This window comes from Oncorhynchus tshawytscha, linkage group LG27, assembly GCF_018296145.1.
Source record: "Oncorhynchus tshawytscha isolate Ot180627B linkage group LG27, Otsh_v2.0, whole genome shotgun sequence".
Classification (NCBI taxonomy): domain Eukaryota; kingdom Metazoa; phylum Chordata; class Actinopteri; order Salmoniformes; family Salmonidae; genus Oncorhynchus; species Oncorhynchus tshawytscha.
In genome coordinates, this window is record NC_056455.1 from 10,306,600 (window position 1) to 10,334,469 (window position 27,870).

The window sequence follows — 27,870 nt, forward strand, 5'->3', positions numbered from 1 at the left end:
CTTCATCAGAAACCCTCTCGATGGAGTCAAAGGGGTAGACGAAACAACATGCAGGTAACCCAGCTAAGTGTTCCTTCCTCACCCATTTATGGGAAATTAACCAAGGCAGTAATTGTTCAATCACACAGACTAAAGCGCTGTTTTGAAGGCTGCATGTGGGCAGGCTGTTTTGGCCAGCACTGAAATGTACTTTGCTGGTGTTGGATTGCATGGTGGGACATGGGGAGGAAGCAGTTGGTTAGTGATGGGAGAATCCTATGTGAAGGTGGAACATGCCCACACTGGTGGGTCAAGGGATGTTGTTGTCCGTTGGGACTGACAGTCACTCTACATACTGCGCACATGGTGCTGATGAAAGCAGCCTCCTTCAATGAGGTCCACACATGTCCAATGATGGAAATGTCTTCAAATGTTCAAGTGATCCTGCCACCGTTATGCTTGCTGCTGTGCATAATTAATTGGATACAAATTGAAATGAAAAAGACTTGGATGGGTTGCCAATTTGTCCAAATATGTTTCTTATTGCTTATAATGCAAACAATTGTGCTACAATTTGTATTATTTTTTTTATCTTGTATTATTTAGCTTGTATTTGAAAACATGTTACCTTGCATTTGTTTTGTGTGTTTTTATCTCTATACTTATACAATTTTGTTAGTTATAAAGCAATAGATTTCTATGTACTGCAATTATTCTACTTGTCTGTGCTCTCCTCCCACGGTTTGTTTTTTGGTTAATGAGTTAATTGCACCTGTAAGGTGTTCTATAGTACACACTGAGTCTGGAGTTGAAAGTGTTTGTGGTTATCCATCAGCTAGCAACAGATGCCATAGCTGCCTGGGCTCTTGGTGAGGCGCCAGCATCCCATTGGCTTGGTGTCAGTGAGGCGGAACAGAGATGAGTGACAGCCAGTGAGAAGGAGGAGATGGAAAGAGAGGGCTGTCATTAACTAGCCTGATGGGCCACTGACATGCTAATAACCTCTGCCTTTATTCATCATCACATCAGACTAGTGTTTGATGCCCTCAGAAGCACCTGGTGCTGTGGTCTGTACTAAAACAGTCTCAATGTGCCATGCTCCAAGTTAAGCTTCATGAACTACCTTATATCAATCATTTTTACTGCTGCACATGAGGTATTTTGTAACAGTCCTATCCTGGCTTTATGAAAAGTCACAGATTGCAAACTCATAAGGATGAGTTTAGAGAGTTGTTTTAATGTGTAATTTGTTGATTTGCTAGTTCATGTGAAAGTGGACAGTGCAGGAAGGTGGGGGTGAGTCCTTGTCTCTCACTCAACCCTGGGAGGGGCCCCGATGTGCCTCTACCTGCCCAGCACACCTGTCTTCCTCTCCTTAGATCATCTCGTCTTCCTCCACGCATGAGTTGCACTTGGCCGAAGTGGAAGAAATGTGGACCGGCTCTCGCCTCTCTTTTCCCCTGGCACTTTGAAGCCTAAAGTGTGATTGCTCTTGGATCGTGGCCGCTTTCCCTTGAACGTTTTGCCATGAAAAGCAGGTTGGGCTCTCAGCTTCATCCCATAGCCAGTGATCCAGGACTAAACCAATCAGCCTGCTCTCTGCAGGATACTCTTAGCAACCAGAGAGAGTGAGGCATCGAGCAGATAGGGGCTTCCTCTGCTCTAAAACGCATGTCCCTTTGTCTTCCCTGGATGTGACAAACACATCCATCACAATCATTCAATAACAGACGGAATTCAATTGTACTGCCATGCTTTGATTTAAAGTTCAAGTTGGTCGATAAGAGTAAGTGCAACCACAAGCAACCGATGATGAGATAACCTTGCTGCGATTTTATATGGCTTTTTCTTGTTGTTGACCATTTGCAATGAATAGGAAATAAAAATGTGGAGTTTAGTTAGACTCTGCCTGGCAATCTGAAAAGTCGTTAGCAGCAGAGACAGTTACGTGACAACCCCGAAGCTTCACTTATGCGCCCATTGAAAGTTGATATTATCAGTGTTCATTGCTGCTATTACAGACTGCAAATGACACCAGCCATACGCACAGTCCCATGACACCAACAAACATCCTCCATCTTCACAAGTCATTTGGCAGAACTTTAGTCGGATGTTTTGAAGTGTCACTCTAGTGGATGAGTATTAATGATATTGTGCGTTGTTCCCGATCTCTGTCATCTAAGGTCCTGTACTAAAACATCCACAGTTAAATCTGATAGTTGAGCCAGTTTCAAATGTCCTTTAAAAAGAACATTGAAGGCTTTTTGTTATGTATGGTACATGTATTGCCTAACACTGCACTAACCTAAATAGCTGCTCTTTATTTCGGTCTTATACTGCGGAGTATTGGCATTTCTCATTCCAACATTCCTTGCATTGCTTCTCTTGTCCTCTTTGGAACTATCCCTTTACATTTACATTTGTAAGCCGTAAATACGAGCTCAAACAAGCCCATTTCAAACTAAAGTCAGTAATGGAAAAAGAGGCACAACAACGTAGGTGGGTTTTTTTTTTTAAATCCATGGAGAATGTGCATTTTGCCCCCCAATGTTGAAGGCCCACTAATGATGCTGTGATTTTTATTTAAGCCTGCTGTGGATTTCACAGGCTGCCATGTGATCCAGGGACCTGGGAATACCTGAGAGACCAGTGAAGACTGGTGTGAGCCACTGCCATTGTTGTCCTAATGCCTCCTTCAATTATCCACAAGCAGCTCATTTGTACACGAGCCCCTTACTGATGGCTAAACAACCCCTGCTGGTTTTCCACCAACTTCTCCCCTGATTAGCTGGATCAATGGGCATTAGAGGAACCCGGGACAGACCAAACACAGCAGGGGGGGGTATACTTTCAGACATCCCAGAAATCCCTCTGTCTACCTGTGTGCCAAGGACAAATGGAACGGAGATGGCCATTCAGTATTCAGTGCTAACCCACACACAATGTTTATTTACCCACCCTTCAAACTAGACACTTTTAATCTATTTTCCTTTTTGCTTTAGAAAAGGCAAAGCCAATAAACGACTGGAGCAATGGCAAAGCCAAGAAATGACTGGGGGCTGCTGGAGCAGAGTGAACGTTGATGCCTCACTGTCGCACGCATACACACGCACCAATAAACATGCTCACAGATTCAGCTTAACGTAGAGATTGTCCAGGTATTTCTGATGTTTGTCTATTGACCTCTATACCTGTGCGTAGGCTTTATTTAGTGTTTGAACAGGTGTGGATGAAAGCTCCACTGGAGAGGAGAGAGAGGTGCTGTCCTCTGACTAGACAGTGATTCACCTTCCCCTGGTGTTGGAAGCATGGCTTTGGCCAGATGTCTCCTGCTGATGTTCTGGAACTGATCAAAGGTATGCAGTTCAAACCGCCAGTCTGTGGTGACAACCATGACAGTGGCGTGTTCAAGCCGCCGCCTGATCCGATAAGCAGTTAGTGGGGTGTGTCAGGTGATGCGTATCTCCGGATTAATTGACACACCTGTGTTTCATTCACATCATAGACAGTCGGTCCTCATCATGATCAACTCATCAGAGATCCTTCAACACCGGGCTACAGCTGGGCTGCTTGGGAAAGGTGTGGATGATCTTTAAGAGTATGCACAGCAACGTGAGTTGATTGTGTGAGAGAAAGAGTGTGTGTCTGCGTGCGTGTGTGTGTGTGTGTGTGTGAGAGAGAGAGTGTGTGTCTGTCTGCGTGCGCGTGTGTGTGTGTGAGAGAAAGAGTGTGTGTCTGCGTGCGTGCGTGTGTGTGTGAGAGAAAGAGTGTGTGTGTGTCTGTCTGCGTGCGTGCGTGCGTGCGTGTGTGTGTGTGTGTGTGTGTGTGTGTGTGAGAGAAAGAGTGTGTCTGTCTGCGTGCGTGCGTGCGTGCGTGTGTGTGTGCGTGCGTGCGTGCGTGCGTGTGTGTGTGTGTGTGTGTGTGTGTGTGTGAGAGAGAGTGTGTGTGAAGGTGTGAGACCTAACTATTGTCTATAAGTTTTGTAGTGGATACGTGTAGTGGATACGTGTAGCTCTTATGTGAGAGAATGCTCTCTCTCTGTCACGGTCTGTTGGAGTACAGTGCTGTATTACCTTCCTTCCAGCATATGTGGAGATTTACTTTGAGGCCCCGTACTAAGCTGTGATTTGGGACAGTTTACCTGATGACATGAAAGAGGGATTGAGTAACTCTTAACATATTACATAGTAACAAAACCTGCTTGCATCTGTGTATAACACTGGTAATACCTGTTTATAAGTTTATTCGATTTTATTTAAATGTATTTAAACTTGGAAAATCCCATTGAACCCAAGGCCAATTTTACAAGGGAGCCCTGCACGCAATCATACAAATTCACAATATTTACAATTCCAACGCTTGCAGTGATCATTATTCCCATGAAATCCCTATCGATTGGAATCTCTATGTCAATGTAATCGTTACAGTCTTTATGTTAGAATTGTGTATATTACTTGGAGAGAAAGAGGAGACGTTATAATACTAATAAAAATCTCGGTGACATGAAATCGGTGCAAATTCCAGTTGAAGCTTGGCTGTGAAAGTTATCTGTTTTCAAAGGCCAAGGAGCCCTGACCCACAGCCATTGTCAGTGAACTCTGTCTTCAGTCGAAGACCAAACAAAACCTTCTATTTGAACAGGTGATCCTATTTTAGATAGAAGACTAGTAGAGACTAGATGGGACAACTTTAGTCATTTAATGACAGCATTTCCATTGTTTTTGTTGAACGTTCCATTTGAAAGATTAGACCTAGCTATTAGGAAAGCAATTATTTTTAATTGTATAAACTTTTGGGGTGTATAATGACTGCATTTAGTGTATGTAACATCCAAAATGAACATCAAGATCAGGAAATAAGTGTTAGGTAAACATTTTCGATCCAGCTAATTGTCATCATTCAACTTCATGTCAATTAGGTGGTGTAATTAGCGTGAACTTGTTTACCTTGGCAACAGTGGCTCTGTGTTTGGCACCTCTGAGCCTGTTTTGATCCTCTCCGAAGGGCTGTACCAGTTTGTCATCGGAATCCTTTCTTCTTCTTCTGCTTGACAACCATTAATTGAAAGACGAGCGATATTCTCAAGTATTTGTGGTGTACGTGTTCAACTGAACGTTCAAGCTTTTTTTTTTTTTTTACTGTCATTTCCACACCTTGACGTCTGATCCATCACTTTGATTGAAATTTTCCGAAGCTACAAGATGTCTTAACTTGTTGAAAGTAAACCTCAGACACCAAATCCATGCAGAGTGCAACATGAAATGGAGAGTGGAAGCTGCTGCTATAATGTAAGTTGAATGTGAAACCTTGTATGGGATTGGTGTGTTGAAGAAGATAAAGTGTACATTGTGGTTTTAAATGGACTTTGATTGAATGATAGCGTGGTGTGAAAATCTACCTGGAGATGGATCATGGGTCAGATTCACATTCCTGTCTCCATTTCTCTGAAGCCCAGCCCTCTCTCTCACACCAAGGAGTCAGTCTGGGACCACTGTGAGTCATGTGACTGCTGAGGAAGGAGGGGGAACAGCAGGATAGGAGAGAGAACCTCACCAGACTAAGGTGAGACCCCCTTACCTGCTGAGTGCAGTCCTCTCTCGCCTTCCCACCCATCACCTGCATCTCACCTGAGCTCCTCCTGAGTCTCCATGTCAACCTTCATCTTAGGTAGCCTTCTGGATCGAGAGTCAATGTATGGCTGATGACTGCAATTCATCCCTCAGAATTGATGGTGGAAGATTCTGTGATTCCTTTCATTCTGGATCTGGTGATGTACTTCATTAACAGCCCTATTTGATTTCACTGTGGTAAAGAATCCTCGAAACTTGACTCTGCTCCATTTTGTGCCAACCTCAACAAGAATGTTTACTCCGATATTGTGAAGTGCTCCTGAGATTACGTCCCATTGTTTTGGTATCAGACTGTCCCCTTAATACCAGTGGATTGACACTTAAGACTCTGGACTCCTCTAAGAGCTTTTGGATAATGTTTGGCCCTGGGCAGCTGGTCTCCACTCTTCTACCTGCAGTCTTCCACTCCTCCGCAGCTCACTTCTTCCCTGCGTTCCCCACCAGACTGGGCTCCCCTCCACAGATCCTGATCCCTGGGCCCCTGATCAGCTATGAGTCCCTGCGGAGTTACTTGCAACCAGAGCCCTGCAAAGAGGCTCTGTTCCTGGCCACACAGGCAGCTGGGATGGGGCAGTTCACGGCCAGCATGGGTGAGTTCCAACCAACAGTCTGCCTTAGAATGTCAGAATTACTGTAACTTTGGAGAACACATGGATATTTACATTCATGTGTGACAATTTATTACAGATACGTGTTGGCTTATTAGTTGGTGGAATGTGTTTTCTCATAGAGACTCATTGAGCACTATCTAATGGCAGTGTAAATGTTTACAAAAGATTTTGCTAACAGCTCCTAACTAACAATCAATTATCAAGCACGGTCAAAGAGGGCCTAATGAACGGCGGCGCTAATTATCCAATCTAGAGCCATTAGTTCCTTGTCAACCGTTGGCGATTGTGTAATTGGTGGTTGTGCTGTGCTTTCCAGATGAACAGAGGCCAGTGAAGCAGCGTCGTGCGCGGGCCAACTACAGCAGCTGGCAGCTGGAGGAGCTAGAGAAGACCTTTGAGAACACCCACTACCCTGACGTCTTCATGAGGGAAGCCCTGGCCCTCAGACTGGACCTCATCGAGGCCAGAGTGCAGGTACGGTCCCAACACCCTCTTCTTTACAAACCATTTTCACTAATGCATGAACTCTGATTTCTAGAAGCCATCTTTGTTTCTATCAGCTTTCATGCCACAGTGTTACTGTATTTTATATATATATATATATATATATAAATATTATTTGTTTATGACTAAAAACTGTTCAATCTAGTGGATACTGAATTTTTTTTCGAAACCAATGTTTTGCATTGTAAGCGATTTCACTCTCTCATATTCTACATATTACATTGATTCTATTTTCACCAGGTGTGGTTTCAGAACCGCCGGGCTAAGATGCGGAGGCAGCTGAAGTTGCAGGGCCAGCTTGGAGAGCCATTTCCCAGGAAGACCAATGCTGAGGACACAACAGACAAACCCAACAAGAGCTTACCGGAGCTAGAGAGCTCTGACGGCGAGCACTGGGTGAGGAGGCAGGAGAAAGGAAGCTATCCCTGGACTAAAGTACCTTGTTCTGCTGTAGTGACCACCCCCATACAGGGTATGATTCAGGGGCGGGCAGGGGAATGGGAGGGGATGGAGGGGCCCAGTCCAGAAGAGTTCCGCTGCTGTAGCATTGCCAAGCTGAGGGCCAAGGCCAGGGAGCACGAGGCTGAGATCCACAGCACTGTGGCCAGGTCGGGAGGAGGAGAGACATCAGCACTGCAGACACAAACACAGAACACTGACGGCAGAGATAGCAACTGATATGGCTCTTTCTCTCTGCATGGCTTTTGCAAACAGGTCCCTAAGACCTCATCATGGTTGAGGCAACTTGTCTAAATACCTCATCCTTGGTTTTATTCATTCTGTTATTCAATGAGGATATGAACTAACATTTACAAAAGGTGCTGATTTTTTGTTTAATATTACATGAATGTATTGTGTTTTGAAATGCCATTATTTTTCTGTACTGGACAACTTTTTCTATCAACAATCACCCTAAACGTGTATTTTAAATGTTCAGACTAGGAAGAGGTGAATGCTTTCCAAAATATATAGTATACCCATAGTAACATCAACAAATATATAGTATATCCACAGCAACATCTTATAAATATGTAGAATATCCACAGTAACATCTTATAAATTAATAGTATATCCATAGTAACATCTTATAAATTAATAGTATATCCATAGTAACATCTTATAAATATATAGCATATCCATAGTAACATCTTATAAATATGTAGTATATCCACAGTAACATCTTATAAATATGTAGTATATCCACAGTAACATCTTATAAATACGTAGTATATCCACAGTAACATCTTGTAAATTAATAGTATATCCATAGTAACATCTAAAAAATATATAGTATATCCACAGAAACATCTTATAAATATGTAGTATATCCACAGTAACATCTTATAAATATATAGTATATCCATAGTAACGTCTTATATATAGTATAGCCATAGTAACATCTTATAAATATATAGTATATCCATAGTAACATCTTATAAATATATAGTATATCCACAGTAACATCTTATAAATATATAGTATATCCATAGTAACGTCTTATATATAGTATAGCCATAGTAACATCTTATAAATATATAGTATATCCATAGTAACATCTTATAAATATATAGTATATACATAGTAACATCTTATAAATATATAGTATATCCATAGTAACATCTTATAAATTAATAGTATATCCATAGTAAGATCTTATAAATATATAGTATAGCCATAGTAACATCTTATAAATATATAGCATATCCATAGTAACATCTTATATATAGTATATCCATAGCGACATCTTATAAATATATAGTATATCCATAGTAACATCTTATATATAGTATAGCCATAGTAACATCTTATAAATATATAGTATATCCATAGTAACATCTTATAAATATATAGTATATACATAGTAACATCTTATAAATATATAGTATATCCATAGTAATATCTTATAAATATAGAGTATATCCATAGCAACATCTTATAAATATATAGTATATCCATAACAACATCTTATAAATATATAGTATATCTATAACATCTTATAAATATAGAGTATATCCATAGCAACATCTTATAAATATATAGTATATCCATAACAACATCTTATAAATATATAGTATATCTATAACAACATCTTATAAATATATAGTATATCCATAGCAACATCTTATAAATATATAGTATATCCATAACAACATCTTATAAATATATAGTATATTCATAGTAACATCTTGACATTTTATCCTTAATGTTTCTTTATACTTTGGCTGAACAATTTCAGTTTCTATCATTCACTATCTTGAACTCTTGAACACATGAAACAAAGATAACATTGTTATCGTTTCACATTCCCCACTGAGGTGGTTCATTTTATTGAACCTTTATTTATCCAGGTGAGTCAATTCAGAATAAATTCCTTATTTAATAAATTCATGATTTTTCACACCTAAATAAATCTGTACATAATACACGTAAAACTCCGATATACAGTCCTGAGCTTCATCCATCACCTCAGGGTCTTTAGATATTCTGCCTTATTACTGGTGACTAAATGCTCTTACATTAGCCATCATATTAGGGTCAAATCAAAAGAGGAAACGCTCTGATGACTTCTCAATGATCTCATCGATGACAAGCCCAACCCTGGCCGGGGCTATCCTGTTACCTTCACTGCAGACCGAGAGGCAGGATGTCTGCGTGCTGCCACAGGCCCTCGCAGGAAACAATGGAAGTGGCTGAAAAATGACTGCCCCCCAATGACAGGAACGCCTTCTGAAGATTACGAGGCAAAAACATGTTGTTTTTTGCTGAGAAAGATGAACTTTTTACAACAGTGCTGTCATTTAAATACATCAGAGAGAGGCTATCACTGTTTGTATATTTTATTGATATTGTCTAAATGTATATCAAGACGACTCACATATTGTATCGTCTTGAGCTATACTGTATATCGATGTTTTTTAAAAGTACAGTCGGCTAAAACATATTTACAGGATGGGACTATTAAGAATAGCCTGTATCATCATTATCACTACTTTTCCAGAGTTGGCACTATTTCTCCTACTAAACTGTATTATGTTGATTTTCAGAGCATGGAAAGAGCAGCTGTTCCAAGTCTAATGGATTTTCAGCCTCACAGTCAGAGCACTTCCTTCGGGCTTAGACGTTGGCCTTTTTTGTATGGCCAATCTCCTGTATGACATGAACAGCCTTTAGTTCTGTGGAAGAAACATGGGATATGACACCACTTGGCCAAGGTCACTGCAAATTCCAATGCAGAATCTGGGGATATGAATAGGGAGTTGGAAGGATTGTAATGAAAGGAGAATGTAAATCTTGAGTGCAGGGCTGGCCCTAGCCTTTTAGAGGCCCCTTTGACAGCGGAGAGAAACATTTTAAGTTTTAAAGTTAATTTACTAAAATTCTACATATTTTTCCATGACTTATAGCATGTTAATATGATATCTGATTGAGAGTGACTAACAAAATCAAAGGGGGGCCCCTGGAGGTAAGGGCCCCTGCACACATGCCCTTTGTGCACAGTAGGTAATTAATTTGCCCATGACTACTATACTACAAGTTTAGGTAGATGGGTAGACTAACTTACCAATCTAAAAAATGCTAGCTGAGGAGTTATTTGGGTGACTGACATAGCAAGAGGAAAACTGCTAACGCACGACGCATCTTGTGTATTCTACTATTCTAAAGCTGAACATTAAGTAGAGTCCTCGACTCGTTTTTTTTTAGTTGGGGGCCCCATTAAGGCCGGGGGGTTGAGCGCCTATGTCACTTGTGCCCAGGGCCGGCTCTGCTTGAGTGTTAGTTTGAGTCTTCTGTATGTTTTCAGAAGTCTCTCTGTAGTCTAACAGTGCCCCCCTCTGGTAATGAAATCTCTTCTCCTTTCATGGGCCTTTTATCAGTTAGATTTACTCACCTCCTCCGTCCTCTCTTGCCTCCTTTGTAAAGGGAAAAAGGTAATCAAGGACAGTCAGCGAGGAGGTCTGAACGTGGATGGAAATGTGCTTACTTGAAATGATACGGTCCTTCTCCACTGACTCGTCATTAGGCAAATTACGTTTACTGGGGTGGATCCCAAAATAAGTGTAAAGTGATCAAAACAAATTAAGTTAGATTTTATAGATAAAACAAACAAGTAGAATATTGTTTTTAAATATGTGCATGTTTTTCTCCTCTGACAAATCAATACGCTGATTCAAAGTGGGTGTGGGAGATTTCAAAACCCTTCCGCGGTAAGATACACATGAATATCCTTGATGAAAATTGGCTATTGAGAAGGGGAGGACACTCTTTTGTTTGCCTCCTAACAACTTGACACACTCTTGACCAGTTATCCGTTTCCTGGTCATGGAGGAGAGAGGACAGAGGACGGTCTTTTGCCCAAATGAGAAAACCCCATAGGTATTATTATAACTGTATGTATATTCATTGTCAGCAGGATATTTATTGCCAGTGTGCATTTGCTTCAGTAATAATTAAACTATCCATATCTTTATATTCTGTAGATTTCAAGGCCTGGTAACATATATTTTGCTATTATGTTAAAACAATGAATATAAAAAACGTTTTAGTGTAATTACAGTGATACTACACACGTTTTCCCCAATGTATTTTGTTTTCTTTTTTTGGTATGTTGTTCCTACTCTGTATTAGGCTACTTGTATTATTTACACCAAGTAAATGTTTTGTTTTTTTTGCTGTTTGTAAATATATCAATGTCCATCTAATCTCTTTGTAGACTATGCATCTAGTTGAGGTCGTCGAGTTCTTGGTGGGTCAGTTTCTCCTATGTTGGGTCATACTCAGACACACTCAAGTTGTTTTTGATTGTTGTCCAATCACAATTAGAGAGTATCCCCCAGTCACTCCATCTTCATTTAGGCCCATCTCATTTGGGTCAAATTTGAAACCACCATTGGTGACCCAAAATGGGTCAGTGGGTCTGGATTCTGGGTTAATTCGTTTCATGGAGACTTTAAGCCTCTTCCGAGTTTGCAACATGTAACTTAAAATATGTATCATTGGTTTTTCGAATGAAAATGCCCCATATGCAAATGACCCATATGCAAATGAGCAAAAAAGGACTCAGCCGAATCCTTTGTATTCATAGCCTAATTGAGTTGCTCATTAAGGCTTCAACACTAATGTCTGCTCATTAGTGCGTTAATGTAGGCCTATAGCCTATTTTGTCCATGAAAATTATAATGATATTAAAACCACACAGACTTCAACAATAGTGTAAATATTGATTATATATATATATATATATTTCTATACCAATGATTACCTCTCTGAAATCGACTATTCAGGACATAATGCAAATGAATATTTGATAACCGGACAGACACTAAAAAGGACCGATTCATTGCCAACACTGTGATTATTAAAAAGTGCAATTATGTCACGGTGTAAAATTATAATTTACAACGTTAATTAGGCTACTGCTCCAAAGCCTCGCCCCCTTGCGTCACGCCAATATACTTTTTCATGAGCTATGCAATGGTAGCGAATCAGTCGCGACTATCAGCTGATGATTGAACACTGAACTGGCTTTTCTTTCTTGGTAATCGGTATCTTGCTTTCTACTACCTGTACATCACCTGAAATAAGACATAACACCACTGGTTGCATACTTCTCTTTTGTATAGATATTTTTTTCGGGAGTCATTTATTTGACAGGACGCGCTCCGTGAAGGATGGCTGCCATCAAGGCGCTTCAACAGTGGTGCAAACTTCAGTGCGATGGGTACCGAGATGTGGCTGTCATCAACATGACAACTTCTTTTAGGGACGGGTTGGCGTTCTGTGCGCTTATCCATAAGTACAGACCGGACCTAATGTAAGCATTAATATGACTTTAAAATATAGATTTGGCTGAAGAATTGATGTTCAACGTAATGGTTAATCAGGTGCAACAGATCATTAGCAGCTGCGAACAATCAATACTTCCAAACACTTCGATGGGCATTCCATGCTAAAGCTACAGTTAAAATCTTATAATATTTATGAATAACCGACCTCGGCGTTTTCTAAACTCGGTGTTACTTGCCATAACACTACACAGCTGATTTCAAATGATCAAAACTTGATTAGTTGACTTGAATCAGCTGATTTAACGTTAGACGTTTTGGTTTTTGCCCTAACGTTACCGAGTTTGGGAAACCTTAGCCTACCGTCGCCGTACCTTTTTTTTATCATAACCAAACAACATTTTAATGTTTTTGTCATTGTCTTCTACTTTGCAAACACATTTTGTAGCTTAGACTATAGCTTCAAATCATGATTTAGAAAAGTAATGTTCTCATGTAAAGTTTGGCCTAATGTAATCCCTTGAACACTACATACAATAGAAACGAAGCGCTATTTGCTATCATGTTCTATTTATTTTGAAGGAAAGTGTTCTCAGTGGCTTCCTGTCTAACAATGGTGTCGGGAATCCCCCCTCTAGCCAGAGGCTTGACAACATTTTGGTTGAATAAAAAAATGTAACCTATTTATCTAAGCATGTTCATCAATTAGGCTAGATTAGCATAGGCAAATATCCATATTCATAAGTGAATTTTGAACTACTAGTAAGGTATGTTTTTACCATAGTTTCATGTAGGTATGCATGTAATATTGTATTTTTAATCAATACATTGCATAATGTCACATGAATGGAAATGAAATGTGCCCTAGTCAAACCTTTTAGAGTTTCCAGGTTAAGTCAAACATCATTCTTGATTAACAAGAGAACACATTTGATTTTATGTACTAAATGTCTGAAACGGAAAGAAACCTCCCAGCATAACCATTCCCACAAGATTTCTTGCTATACTAGTGGACTAGAATATCATCTTTGATGTATCCCAGAAACCTGGTTATTTTCCTTGAACAGGGCAGTTAGGCACCCAAATTCACATGGGAATAACCTTTGATCAACCTCCACAATGTGAATTATTCATTTCCCTGTGTTCTATATTCAGAGACTACGACTCCCTGAATAAAGAGGATGTTTTTGACAACAACAACTTGGTAAGATGTACTGTCTATTTATGCATGTAACATCAGCACAGTTAAAGGTTGTATGTTGACATGACCATACTGAACTGTTTGACCATCTTATCAGGAAGTCAGTTGGTTTGTGTTTGAGGTGATTGCATTGTTACAAATGCATCAAGTCCTTTGTAACATTCAGGCCTATTTTTATTAGTGACGTCTCCAAAGGACTGGAATTGTGCACAAGCCAATTCATGGTTATTTTTGATATATCTCAGTGTTTATATTGAACTGGGGCAAACTCATTTTGCTCTGAAGGGTGATGTTGAATGCAACTCATGAAAATAATGTGATGGCTCACCATAAATGTGACCTATTGCTTGTAGCATGCATAGTATGTAAACGCTGTGGCCAAATGCTGAATGTCTTTCCCAGTTGATAACTGAACAACATGGATTCCTAGGATTTCATGTCCCAGGCAAGGTTATTCATATACCAACTGTAGTTTGGGAAACCATCTCTCCTTGGGGTGCTATACAAGGTCTGTCCCATGTTGCTGTTTTAATGTGAGGAGAATGTCATCTGCGAGTTGTACGGAACGTGTCAAGTCAGTGAGTGTTATACTGCCTAACAATTCACTTGGTAGTGACTTTGGCTAGTTGCACTCATTTCTATTGATACTTCGACAGATCCCGGCTTAACTATTAACATCAGATACTATGTTTGACTTGGTTGAATTTAACTTGTTGTTAACTCTTTGGAATTATTTGACCAACTGTTTTGTCCCCCCCATGCCCTCTATTTCCTTCATAGCAGGAAGTGTGTTAGGATAAGAATGAGTCAAACAGCAGCGCAGCTGGGACTTGTCCATAATTTAGTTGTTCTCTCTGTGCTGGTTTCCTCTGATTTTGAGGATTACAGACCTCAGTGTTCTATGCTCTCCAGGATCTGTTGCAAAACACTAGCTGCTAGTCTGCCGATCCCCCAGAGCGTCTGTTAAGAACCTGAGTACTAGAAGAGGCTCCCTGGGTTATTCATTATAAATGAGGCTTACTGTTATCTGTGGGCCACTCGATCTGCACGATAAAGGTCCATTTACAAATGTTAGACAGTATGATGAGACAACACTGCTTGAGGGGTTGCATAAGAAGAACATGTTTTAAGCTACACAGAAGAGTGTAGGTTTTTTTCTCAGTTTTAGTAGCGCTAGTCTATTTGACCAACCAACTAGGAAGCAATTCCCCCATGGTGGAGTCCAAACACCAATGTTGTGTAGCTACTACTTTTTAGTCTGCGGTAATCCCATATACATTGACAGTAGTCTTTATTTCATGACAAGGAGGTCCCAGTCCTTCATGTGTGTCAGGTTTCACTCAGTGGTGGGTATCTGTCACTACAGACTCAAATATGCATTTGTTTTGTCCAGACTCTGTTTTGTACAGCAACAATGAGAAGTTCCGTTTCTGTTATACAGAGAATCTCACAAATATAGAAGTTGTTTGGGCTTTCTCCTCCTCCAACACGAACGGATATGCCGTTCTGCAAGGCTGTACTTTAACATTTTAATGAGCACATCAGGTTGATCCCAAACAATGCCCCGTTGTCCTTCTCCCTCCTTGTTCCCAGGGCTGAGTGTGCACAGGAAATGTGCTATTCATTATTCACCCCCTGTCCAGACCTCCCCGGCATGGGGCCACAAACAGCTGCTGGCTGGACTTCACTATTTTCTATTTCTGAAGATACCATTTTGTCTGGCTTGTTTACAGTTAAATTAAGTAGCTGCTTTGTATTTTAAGAAACACTCAAGAACATTGGGAAAGTGTTATTCAAATGATGTAAGATTTTTCCTTATTACTTCTGCTTTGTAAGTCTTAAAAGTTAACAGTTTGTAAACATGTACAATGTTATGTGTTCTGCTTGCTAGGGGGAACTCCAATACACCTGACCCCTCTAATTGTTGTCTCTATGACTTTAGGGTTGGTTAATAAAACAAGTGTTTATTTCTAACTTCAGGCTTTCCGGGTTGCAGAGGACAAGCTGGGGATCGCTGCTCTGCTGGATGCAGAGGACATGGTGGCCCTGAGGATCCCAGACCGACTGAGCGTCCTCACCTACGTCTCACAGTACTACAACTACTTCCACGGACGCAACCCTAGTAAGACTCTGACTTGAGGCAGCTTTGTTACATTGGAGCACTAGCCTCTATGTTGCACTTTAAGTGATTTCTTTCCTGGTGCGGTGTTACTTAAGGTGATTGTGAGAAATACACGCGTTGTGTTAAATTGGGTGAAAACATTGCTTCAAACCCGTTTAGTGAAATGTGCCTGTCCTTACAATCAGTAGTACATTTAAAACTTGTCATGTTTTTCAAATTGTTTATGGTTATTGGTTTAAAAGAGTGTATATTCAAACTATTTCAGTTTCACAAAGCATCTCAGTAGAGCTATTGGTTCTGGTATTGTAGACTAGAGTATTGTGGCTCAACCCTCTGCTTTCTGATGGCCAAAGTTGTTTTTTCCAGTTGGAGGGGTGGGTGCTGTGAAAAGACCAGCAGAGGGCTCCAAGGAGGAGCCGTGTGGAAAGAAGAATCTCCCGGTGGTGGCCAAAACCATAGTGTCTAAAATGGCAATAGAGAATCGCCAACCTCCCTCTCTCATGGTGAAAACCTCCCCCAAAGCAACCAGAGCTGCTGTTCAGGTACAAATGGTTCTTTAATGTCTATTTAAAGAAATATATATATACCTCAGATGTTTGACAGGCATACATTTAGATGAACTACTAAATGTACACAATATATACAAAAGTATGTGGACACCCCTTCAAATTAGTGGAATTTATTTCAGCCACACCCATTGCTGACAGGTGTGTAATTTCAAGCACACAATGCAATCTCTGTAGACAAACATTGGCAGTGGAATGGCCTTACTGCAGAGCTGAGTGACTTTCAATGTGGCACTGTCATAAGATGCCACCTTTCCAACAAGTCAGTTTGTAAAATGTCTGCCCCGCTAGAGCTGCCCCAGTCAACTGTGAGTGCTGTTATTGTGAAGTGGAAACGTAAAGGAGCAACAATGGCTCAGCTGCGATGTGGTCATTCACAGAACAGGACTGCCGAGTGCTGTAGCGTGTAAAAATCGTCTGTCCTCGGTTGCAACACTAACTACAGAGTTCCAAACTGCCTCTGGAAGCAACGTCAGCACAATAACTGTTCATAGGGAGCTTCATGAAATGGGTTTCCATGGCCGAGCAGCCACACACAAGCTTAAGATCGCAATGCCAAGCGTTGGCTAGAGTGGTGTAATGCTCGTTACCATTGGACTCTGGAGCAGTGGAAATGCTTTCTCTGGAGTGATGAGTCACGCTTCACCATTTGGCAGTCCAACGGTTGAATCTGAGTTTGGCCAGCAATGCTAACTGCCCCAATGCGTAGTGCCAACTGTAAAGTTTGGTGGATAAATAATGGTCTGGGGTTGTTTTTTCATGGTTTGGGCTAGGCCCCTTAGTTCCACTGAAGGGAAATCTTAACGCTGGTTTGTCAAGCTCGGTGTGGAAAAACCTGACTGGCCTGCACAGACCCCTGACCTTAACCCCATCGAACACCTTTGGGATGAATTGGAATGCCGACTGCAAGTCAGGCCTCATCACCCAACATCAGTGCCCGAACTCACTAGTTCCTGCAGCAATGTTCCAACATGTAATGGAAAGCCTTCCCAGAAGAGTGGAGGCTTTTTTAGCAGCAAAGGGGGGAGCAACTCCCTACTAATGTCCATGATTTTGGATTGCGTTGTTTGACGAGCAGGTGTCCATACTTTTGGTCATGTGTATCTAAACTCAGCAAAAAAGAAACGTCCCTTTTTCAGGACCCTGTCTTTCAAAGATAATTTGTAAAAATCCAAATAACTTCAAATAACTGGGCACAAACCCACAATCGCTGGACCAGACCGGACTGGCAAAAAGTGCTCTTCACTGACGAGTCGTGGTTTTGTCTCACCAGGGGTGATGGTCAGATTCGCGTTTCTCATCGAAGGCATGAGCGTTACACCGAGGCCTGTACTCTAGAGCGGGATCGATTTGGAGGTGGCGGGTCCGTCATGGTCTGGGGCGGTGTGTCACAGCATCGGACTGAGCTTGTTGTCATTGTGTTGTCATTGCAGGCAATCTCAATGCTGTGCATTACAGGGAAGACATCCTCCTCCCTCATGTGGTACCCTTCCTGCAGGCTCATCCTGACGTGACCCTCCAGCATGATAATGCCACCAGCCATACTGCTCGTTCTGTGCGTCATTTCCTGCAAGTCAGGAATGTCAGTGTTCTGCCATGGCCAGCGACGAGCCCGGATCTCAATAGCAAGAACTGGCAAATCTGGTGCAGTCTGAGGAGGAGATGCACAGCAGTACTTAATGCAGCTGGTTGCCACACCAGATACTGACTGACTTTTGATTCTGACCCCCCCCCCCCTCTGTTCAGGGACACATTATTCAATTTCTGTTAGTCACATGTCTGTGGAACTTGTTCAGTTTGTCTTAGTAGTTGAATCTTGTTATGTTCATACAAATATTTACATGTTAATTTTGCTGAAAATAAACCCAGTTGACAGGGGGGGGGGGTAGTTTACATGACAAACACTTTTTTTTTCTCTCTCTCCCACAGACTGAAGTTTTGGTGGAGAGGTCCAATAAGACAGGCACTCTCAGCAGTAAATGTGTTGTGTGCAAATGCCATGTTCATCTGGTCCAACGGCACTTTATCGAGGGGAAGCTTTACCACAGGAGCTGCTTCAAGTAAATGTCCACTTCAAACATAGAAACCAGCTCCACCATTATGGTTAAAACATGTTGACACCTTTTATGTTGCACCTTTCACTAGGTGCAGTGAATGCTCCATCGTCCTCCTGGCTGGGGCCTATAAACCAGGGAAGGAGCCAGGTATCTTCCTCTGTAATGATGACCAGAACACTAAGAATGGCTGCAACGAGCCTCCCTCCTCTGGGGTTGTCATCAAAACCGGATGCCCAAGCACCAAAGTTGAATCCAAAAGTGACACCAGCAGAGTCCAGTCTGTCTCCTGCTCCACCTCTGTGCCTTCGACCCCCATCAAGGTGGTCTTGAAGCCTGTGGAGACCACCACCCCAGCTCCCCAACCCTGGACCAGCTCGGCCCAGAGAACCCAGGCAGCACGGCAGAGGTTCTTCCAGTCATCTACCTCAACCTCCAGCAGCCAGAAGCCCCCAGCCCCCTCAGGACTGCCAAGGGTACCCCTGAGTCCTGAGGAAGAGAAGAACCGAGCCAGGGCTGTCATTACCCAGAAACTAGCTGAAGCGAACTGCAACAACAATAACACCAGATACTTTGTTATCCGACCAGCAGAAAGAAGGTGAGTAAAGGCCTATGTGTTTACCTATAGGCTTTTAGTCTTGTTCAGGTGTGCACAGCCACAGTTCATATCATTTTGTGGATGTCAGCTATTACTAAATGTATATTTCCAAACCTAATGGTGATAGTATTGCTTCCCAGGTTTGGAGATGTGCTAAGCTCAGCTGACCTCCCCAGCTGGAAGCAGGCTAAATGTGGGCCAGGCACAGCAGGACAACTCTTCACCAGCCCCACCAGCAATAAGGAATTGCTTAACACCGTCAACAAAGCCAGCGCCAGACCAACAACTGTATCCTTCAGCACCAAAGGCAAGCTTTTTCATTTCCATTTCATTTTCAGAACTTTTTTTATCACGATCATGTTTTTACAATAGGTCATAGGGGAAACTTCAAAAGCTGGAACGCTTTCGATTACCTTGTTGTTAATGCAAGGGTGTAGCCACGAACAGCATTTCCATACAGTTTAACAAAAGTCTGTTTTGAAGTGCATGAAAATAAGATGATCTGCTAGTGCATTAGCAGTCTTTACTAACAGCCACTTTTTATTTAGTTATCCCATCTTGTTTAGCCCTTTTTTTAAATGTAATTTTTAACATTAAATAGAATTGTAGAATTTGATAATGAGCTTGAATCATCCACTCTCCTTTCAAAATGTATGTCTCTTTGGCAGTAAGTGCAGACCGTGAAGAGGCTCCTGTTAACTGGCGATCAAAGCTCAAGCCTGTTAAAAATGGACCAGGACTGAAGTAAGCCTGGACTGCTCATCTGTTAATCAACCACTTTCTCTTTCTAATCCTGTACATCCACACAAATGGAAGGCAGGTATTGTCACCCGGGTGAGAGATTAAATTATATATCTGATCTGGAGAGCTAACCAGTTGGGCGTCTCATGTATCCACTCCTCCAGCCTCCGGATTCATCCTGCCTCGCCCTGCTCTGTTATGGCTGATTGGCTCAAATTGCAGCCACTCTCCTCCCCCATCCTCACAAGTCCCAAGGAGTGCTATGCCTGAAATGAACCCTAGTGCAACACTAACTAGTTTCCCCAGAGTTCCCTCTGATGACCCCCCCCTCCACTATTTTCTCACCTCCATTATTTCTAAATATTTAAGGTGAGGTTGAATGTTCTGTTTGTACTTTACTGTATGTTCAATCCAAATTGGTTGATTTCAGGGGAAAGTCCAATATTTTCCTGCTCCTTACATGCACCCTCTTTCTCCAGGACCTCTGACTCTGAGGACCATGCGATCATTGTTGAGCAACCCAAACCTGAAGCCATCTCGAAGTCTTTCGCTACTAGTATCATCATCAACATCAGCTCTACCTCTCCTCCGATTCCCCCAGCAGCCTTCAACCCTCCTCCACCTGGCCCGGTGTCTCACAGAGCTCCGTCTCCCAAGCAGCCCCATTGCGGCTCTGGAGGCTTGGGTACCTGCTTTTTATTATCTTATCCTCTATAGTTGGCAGAGTAGTGATTAGTGTTTCATAAATGATTGAGGAAACATTTTCGATGACTTGTGATTTTTTTTAAATTATCGCGCTTCACCTTCTAGGTACTAAAAATGGGAATTATTCTACTCCTCTGTTGTCCACTCCTCCCCTGGTTCCTGTCTGGCACAGGGTTCCAACTCCCAATAAGCCTCACCACAGCTCTGCGGGATCGGGTAAAGACAAGAACTCCGTTCAGTGATTGCATCGCAACAATGTATTTGGAGTCTATATTTTGCAGTTTATTAATCGGTTACACTTTGATTTTTTTACATTTATTTTTAGGCTCAATGGATGTCAATTATTCTCCCCCTATATCTCCTAAACAGCCTCGCCAGGGTTCCACAGGTTAGACTGGGCCTTCACTTTCTATTACCAACCATTGTTTTAATTTGTTTTTGTTATGTCTTAGCCTGTTTATTTTCAGAAGTTAAGTCTTATGTGATGATGGCTCCCTGAGTGTCAGCCATTAAATATGTAATAATCCTATTCTATCTACCTCTTAGGCTCCAAAAATGGGAAGTATTTGTCACCCACAAACACCCCCCAGTCTGAAACGAGGTCCCCCTCAGTAAGTTGTCAGTTATGTCTCATACATAAATAGTGGCATGTTACTAGAGCTTATCAGAGGCAATAACTATCCTATGTGAAAATATGTAATATTCTTATGAAATGCAGGTCATAGTTAAATAATTACACAGGATTAGCAATTGGTGGTGACACAATAGGTTTTTCTTTGTTTTGTTCAATGTAAGTCCCATCACATCCCTATGGACCAGATAGTGAAGGAGCTGCGTGAGATTGGAGACAGCCTGGGTGACTTGGAGAGGAAGGGAGTGGAGATGGAGAAGAGGCTTCGCAGCTGTGAGGAAGGTACTTGCCTTGGGACTTCCCTTGACTCCCAGTGTTTCTCCTTCCTTTGTTGATCTTGACTAATAGCGATTGTTTATTTGCCAAAGCAAGTGGGAGAGAGGTCCTCTGCATACACTTTCTCCCTTTGACATTTAGGTAAGTTATTGGTTTTGGCACTAGTCTGGCTTTTGAAGGACTTAACTGTGTGCAGAATTGCTTGTCGTTTATGTTAAAGAAGACGGACCATGTTTCAACTTTATCTGGTTCTTTTTTCAGGACAGGATTTTGAAGGACACCATGGGAGAATCTCAATTGCGTACTCCTCGCCTCAACCCATTGGATGAGAAAGCCAGAAGCCCCTCCCCTCTGACCTTCTCCTCCAATGGGTTTTGAGAAGGGGAGAGGATGCAAGGAGTATGCAATTGAGATTCTCCCCCTCGATCAATGTTTATTTCCAAGTTAACTTCCAAATAGACCAGCCTTTAGGATTAGATATTTATTAATGTACTTCAATTGAAATGGCCCAGTCCCTCCACTTCTCAGTTTTGAGTTGTGCTCTGATGGTGAGCATGTTATCCCTGTGTTGTGAAGTTCTATTAGTTAATGTTGCTCATCGAATGATTACAAATTTCTAATTGCGTGATTAACTGAATCAAGCAATTATTAACTCATTAACCTGGGGCACCAGGTTTGTTTGTATTGAGTTTCTATTTCCCAAATTAACTCAAAGAATATCAGAATATCGATTTTACAACAGCCGCTAATTAACCAGTTACCTCTACAATCTCGTTCTGAACGTCGTATTGTCCGTGAATCTGCAGGGACCCGGGTCTCGCCAATGAGTTCGTACCACACCAATCTTAGTTAAATATTTATTTACTAAAAAGCTAAAATGATGATAAAAGATGCACCTTATAGGCTATTGATTAGAACGTAGTATAACGGGCCAACACACTATGGCGAGTGTTACCCAAAATGGGGATTTCAAAGAGCGAAAAAGAAAGTACACGAGAGAAATATACATTTGGGTGAATTTGTCAGCAATGCTTATTCTAACCCTAGCCTTGCCCCAAACTGCCGCTCTTATGGGTCAGAATATAATGATGTAATTATGTGGGGAAGTTCTCTGTGGATTCTCCGTGTGGACCATTCAGGCTGCTCGATGACTCACTTCTCCATCGCACCTTTCTGGTCGTCCTCACGATGTCAGTGTCCTTTTGGCTTAGGAGTCTGTTCCTTCACCCTTGCTCTGGATGGGGTCTTCTGAGGACAGACAGCTCTGTAGCTCAGAGCTCACAATGTTGGAATGAAAGTGTAGATACCGCGATTCGATGGGAGATGGAGGCTAGGTGGTTCGACTTGAATTCACCCGCTTAGACACAGCTACTCATCCGTAGCTTGGGTAGAAAAAGATTTCTTTGTCTTCAAACTTGCGTTGGGTTTTGGGTTCGTTGACTTTTTAGACCTTAGCTGCAGCTTGGGTCACGGAGTCTTCCCTGTAAATTCTTTACTCACAGGTTTTATACCCTTGGGTCAGAAGTGTGCGTAACCGCCTTTAGGGCAATTCACTGGGCGTACCCAGTTAAGAGCAAGGTTTTTCTCAAACTAACGTAACATTTCATCTTTACCAAAACATTCCCTTTGATTTGGACATTTTCCACACAATGTACAATGTATAAACATCAAACATGTACTAGGAAAACTCTTCACGTTACAATGTTTTTGTAATAACGCCATTGATTAACCGTTAATAACAAAACAAAAATTACATACATTTTCATATTCCATCTATCGTCATGACCACCATTGTGGTTGACGGAAACCATTGTTCCAAAGTCCCTTTATTTCATGTTTAATGTTCTGAGGCTGGTTCTCCATAGTAACAGGACAAAGGAATTTTTCTGTGGCCTGAGATTTACCAGGGGCATGAGGTCATAAAACCCCCACATCTTCAGACCCCTAGATCTCTCCTCCTCCATTGGGGTTGAGAGATAATATGTAGGGTTCTGGTCTCCTGTAACCTGACCTGATCAGGACAGTCATGACACCTGCTAGCCCACCTAGGATTTTACACAGGAATCCAAACCCACACAGCCTGGAGGGGAGAGGTGTGACTGCCGAACAGGTTCCATTTCCCTCCTCCACGGCCCAATGAGGCGAGCACAGCCCACATGGGGGCACCTTCTCCCTCTCTGATACTATCCATCCCCCTTGAGTGATAGAGAGGTGGTGGTGAATAGCTGACCAGCCCCAGAGACTGGCTGTGGCTGCAGACAGAGCAGGGGCAGTAGGGGGGCCTGATTGCTCTGCTCAAGGTCACCATCTGGGCAAGTTATATTAATATTATTATCCGGTTCACTGCTTTACTCCTTCCCTCACTCCTTACATGCTCCTGGCTGTCCTGCTGATAGGAGGCAGGGGGAGTTAATGGGACTCTTCTCTCTGTCCCAGGCCAGTTTGTACTATTGGTTGTGGCTGGTGTGTTTTGTATACACACAGCCCTTAGGCACTGACAAAGGCTCAATGTGCATGTTGGACTGGAACAATGTGATTAATTTTGTTCATAAGTCTTGCACAAATAAATGTCATTTTTTAAATGTATTGCCAATGAACGTCCTTGACACTGGCCTTTTGCAGAGGGCAAGGGGGACATTTTGATGGACCCTCTGATGGTTGACTGGTTCAACCTGATCCGAAAGAAGCAGACGTACATTAGGAGGGAGTCGGAGCTTGTGTACATGTGAGTACTTGTCACGTTAGATGTTACCCAAATGTATATGCACTATTTTGGATTTACAATGGCTTAAACATCACTTATTGCATTTGTCAGAGCTAAGACTCAAGACCTGGAGGGGCAGCAGCCTGGGGTGGAGGGTGAGCTGCGCAGACTGTTGGAGAAACCAGGTAGGCGGCACAATGCTCACACAGCACCTCAACTGTTCACTTTACATCCCCCTAACAGATCAGCAGCTACCGTGTTGTAGTGTCGTGCTCCTATGTCAAACACAGGTCTTCTTATCCCTGGTATCACAGATCATCTGAAGTCTACAGAGGAGCGTCGGCGAGAGAACGGGCTGATGGAGAGGTTGATGGAGATTGTGAACAGTAGAAACGCCATTGTAGAAGGACTGGAGGAAGACAGGCTCAGGTAGGGAAATGGTGCAACTTTATTGTTTGTACAATTTGTGAGTTGTGACCCATTTTTCTTTTTTAAATGTGAGTAGCATTTCAATATCTGCAATGGTCTCAAGCAGTGACTGGAATGCCACTGAGGTCAAGCTGGATGTCTAACTTGAAAAACCTAAACATGTTCTCCATTTTTAGGGAAGACAAAGAGGATCAGCAGTTGAATGAAATGATGCAGACTCTTGGTGAGTATTTAAAGTGGTTGATTTAAAATGCCCCTGTCTTTAAACCCTGGGATGTTCCTTGCTTAATGTCATTTCCTCTCTTTGTTCTGGTGGACAGGACTTAAACAATCCAAAATCAAGAGGAAGTCTTCCTTCAAAATGCTGTTCAGACAAAAAAGTAGTAAAAAGGTCACTGTGAGGGATCCAGGGACTGCGTTTTGATCTGCTCTTGGGGGGGGGTCTAAGACTAACTTTTTTCAGCTACATATCACATCAAGTTGGTGTTTCGTCGCGAAGGTTTGTTTAGAAATGTTTTTTTTTTGTTTGAGGAGACTCCAGGCTTTCACTCTTCATTTAGTGTTGTTCTTGAGATGGGTCTCATGACACTTGACTAATCATAATGTTCTGTTCCTTTTTGAGTTAGTGTATATCTAAGGGATCACAATTTAGCTCATGGTTTGCTTAACTTTGTTAGTTTTTTTCCCACACGTCTAGGTTGGGATTGTTGTGAAGAGGTGTTCAAGAGTCACTGTTAGAATGAGTCCAATGCAAAATAATGTAACTGGTATTGTTGCACCGGATAATGGTGAAGGAGAATCCATATCACTGTTAAATTGTTAGTATCAAAAGAGGAGCTTGCCTTTGAGTGACGTTTTTAGCTCCAGTATTTCCAATTTAATACCAATGTCTTTTATGCTTCCAAAAAGTATGTTATTACAAACATCGAGTAACATTTTGAGTGGAATCCATCTGTAGACCAGTGAAGTGGTAAGCAGCGTTGTACGCTACCTCAGTTGAAAGGCTGTATTTCTTCTTGTCGAGCTGTAGGTGGCACCATGGTTTTACCTTACACGAACCGGGCAGGAACCTGAATCCAATTCACCACAGTACAGACAGCTAATTTTATACATGATGCAAAAAGTTCCAACTCTGCTGATGCAATAACATTGTGAAAGCTGACGTAGAACAGTAGCTCATAAACGAATGGTTGTATTGAGCTTTTAATCTTAAACCTGGTTTAATTAAACCTATATTATTATATAATTATCTACTGAAGCATTGTTTATGCCTGGTCCATTATTGCAATGTTTTAAGTTAACATTGTTGGCTTTTGGAGTCATCTGTGAAAATGCTGTTTGAGGTATGCACAGGTCCCAATGTCTCGTGACTTTTTAAAATTTGGAAGAATGTTAAATGAATGTGTGCATAATGTGTATTTATATTTTTAATTGAGTTTGCTGTCCAATAAATAATTTGAAGATCCTTGGTTTTGAAAGCACTCATATCTAACTTTTTAATGTCTTGTAGAATATAACTAGGCCTTTTTCAGAAAACTTTAAGCAATTCTCGGCCATGATATTTTATAGTTTCAATTAACGTGTTCCTTGATAAACTGTTGGGGATGTTTTTTCAATATGATTTGATTTCTTCACATGTGAGACTGTTCAGTTCCTAATAAAAAATCTAAACTGATCCTCGAGCTCTCTCTCATAGAAGCACAAAGTTACAGCCTGATTTTTACCGCACAGACACCACAGTCCTCCTCCAACATGTTTTGGTTCTGGACCAGCTATGCCGGGACCCTACTTAAGTATCAAAGCGCAGAAGTGATCATTTGGAGCGATGTACTTTTCTGCATTTAATATGGTTTTAGGGAAGGCATTAAGATTTGTTCACGTCAATATATTTGCAGCTACTTATAGATGACATATCCCCAATTTGAAGATGCATGAAATTGTGTTCACAAACTTGGAACGGCATCTTTCTAGCTGAGAGGAACTGGGGATGGTATTGGTGCAGTACACCATGTGTGATGTAGGTGACAGTCAAGACAGAATACGTGTGATCGAGTTAATTAAAGCTTTGCGCCCCATCTACTGCAAATGCTTGCGCTTCTGCAATTAAGAATCAAAGGCGAGGGCTTAGTGTCAGGGGGGTGTCTAATACATGGTTTTAACAGGAATGGGACCTGATTTGCCAGGCTCCTAGCGACAAGCATTAACAGCGGCCTCAAATTAGAGGGCCATTAATATTCATAAGTAAAACAATTCGTCCTGTGAATGTGCTGAAACGAAATCCTCTGAGGTGAGCTTTTGTGTCCACACTGTCCATCAAAATACGCCTTTACTGATGGAGTGATTCATCTTTATGAAAGGGTGGCAATGTGTTGTACTGGCTCTGACAAAATACGTTGTACTGACTTAGTCAGGGTTTTCCATTCGATTCATTTAAATTATTTGTTACAAGGACTTTACCGTACTCTACATTGTATCGCATCCTTATGCATGTTTTACAATTAAATCCACTACCCATCTATAGTGTAATTTATATTTGATAGTTTGTCATAATTGGTATTGTAACAAGGCACCAGTAAGCATTTGAGGGCCTATGGGTTAAAAACCCCTGTATAAAGTGTGTGTGTGTTGTGCGCGCGCGCGTTGTACTCATTCAGAGTGCCAGTCTATGCCACTAGCCTGTAATTATGATCCTCGAGGTAATTTTATCAGGCTCATTAGCTCTGATGAGTAAACGAGAAGCGTGCCTCTAATTTATTGGCCATCCAGGCTGGAGACTTAATTCTCATCAGAGATCATAATATTTGTACAGAGAGACCGGCATGTTCTATGAGTTGCTAGGCTGTAAGAGCAACACTAAGTGAACGGGAAAGACTTTGACTTATCATACTGTAGTTGCAACACTTTTAGTGGACTGACACTATAACCAATTGAGCATGTGCTAAAAGTTGTCATGAGATGTGCTAAAACCACGGTCTAACCCACATTAATTTAATCTTAAAGCATTATTTCAAATGAAAGTTGTGTGTCTAGTCATTTGATTGTAAATGCATGTGTATAATTAGATTCTCAATATGGCAAACCAAATCGCATTGTTTTGTTCACAGCTTTACTTCAATGTAGGATACTTTTTTTGTGACGATACTTCTTGTGTCAATGTTTTGAGAGAGCCGAGGTAAATATGCTCACAATTTCGGTGTGTAGAAATTTGCATTGAGGAGAAATGATGTATGCCGGCTAGTGAAAATTAAATATATAAAGTACATGACTGGTAGACTTGACAAGTGCAGCTTTCATCCATCTCAAATGAATAATTTTCACTTCCCTTAAACATCCCTA

At 41.6% G+C, this 27,870-nt stretch overlaps 2 protein-coding genes across 3 annotated transcripts; both read left to right on the forward strand.

The window, feature by feature from the left end:
• The first annotated feature begins 5,520 nt into the window (after positions 1-5,520).
• LOC112245980 (paired mesoderm homeobox protein 2-like) lies at positions 5,521-7,604 on the forward strand. Its single transcript, XM_024414231.2, has 3 exons — positions 5,521-6,199; positions 6,537-6,694; positions 6,965-7,604. The coding sequence occupies exons 1-3, from the start codon at positions 5,965-5,967 to the stop codon at positions 7,400-7,402; spliced, it is 831 nt and encodes a 276-aa protein (XP_024269999.1). The 5' UTR covers positions 5,521-5,964; the 3' UTR covers positions 7,403-7,604.
• A 4,569-nt stretch (positions 7,605-12,173) lies between these two features.
• Positions 12,174-25,999, forward strand: LOC112245995 (MICAL-like protein 2). 2 transcript variants are annotated; one of them, XM_024414251.2, is made up of 19 exons: positions 12,174-12,260; positions 12,346-12,536; positions 13,663-13,711; positions 15,689-15,830; positions 16,197-16,372; positions 18,326-18,456; positions 18,542-19,048; positions 19,189-19,355; positions 19,717-19,792; positions 20,269-20,474; positions 20,600-20,710; positions 20,820-20,882; positions 21,041-21,105; positions 21,290-21,407; positions 24,024-24,126; positions 24,217-24,290; positions 24,420-24,534; positions 24,711-24,757; positions 24,855-25,999. In XM_024414251.2, the coding sequence occupies exons 2-19, from the start codon at positions 12,394-12,396 to the stop codon at positions 24,956-24,958; spliced, it is 2,397 nt and encodes a 798-aa protein (XP_024270019.2). In that variant the 5' UTR covers positions 12,174-12,260; positions 12,346-12,393; the 3' UTR covers positions 24,959-25,999. The 2 variants fall into 2 exon arrangements, with proteins under 2 accessions (XP_024270019.2, XP_024270020.2); XM_024414252.2 differs by lacking the exon at positions 12,174-12,260 and having other exon boundaries at positions 12,469-12,536; positions 15,705-15,830.
• The last annotated feature ends 1,871 nt before the right edge of the window (positions 26,000-27,870 follow it).

Coding starts and splice junctions, on each gene's coding strand:
- LOC112245980 (XM_024414231.2), top strand. CDS start 5,965: ATGTTTGGCCCTGGGCAGCTGGTCTCCACTCTTCTACCTGCAGTCTTC. Junction 6,200..6,536: donor GCAGTTCACGGCCAGCATGG/GTGAGTTCCAAC, acceptor TGTGCTTTCCAG/ATGAACAGAGGCCAGTGAAG. Junction 6,695..6,964: donor TCATCGAGGCCAGAGTGCAG/GTACGGTCCCAA, acceptor TATTTTCACCAG/GTGTGGTTTCAGAACCGCCG.
- LOC112245995 (XM_024414251.2), top strand. CDS start 12,394: ATGGCTGCCATCAAGGCGCTTCAACAGTGGTGCAAACTTCAGTGCGAT. Junction 13,712..15,688: donor TTTTTGACAACAACAACTTG/GTAAGATGTACT, acceptor TTCTAACTTCAG/GCTTTCCGGGTTGCAGAGGA. Junction 18,457..18,541: donor TACCACAGGAGCTGCTTCAA/GTAAATGTCCAC, acceptor ACCTTTCACTAG/GTGCAGTGAATGCTCCATCG.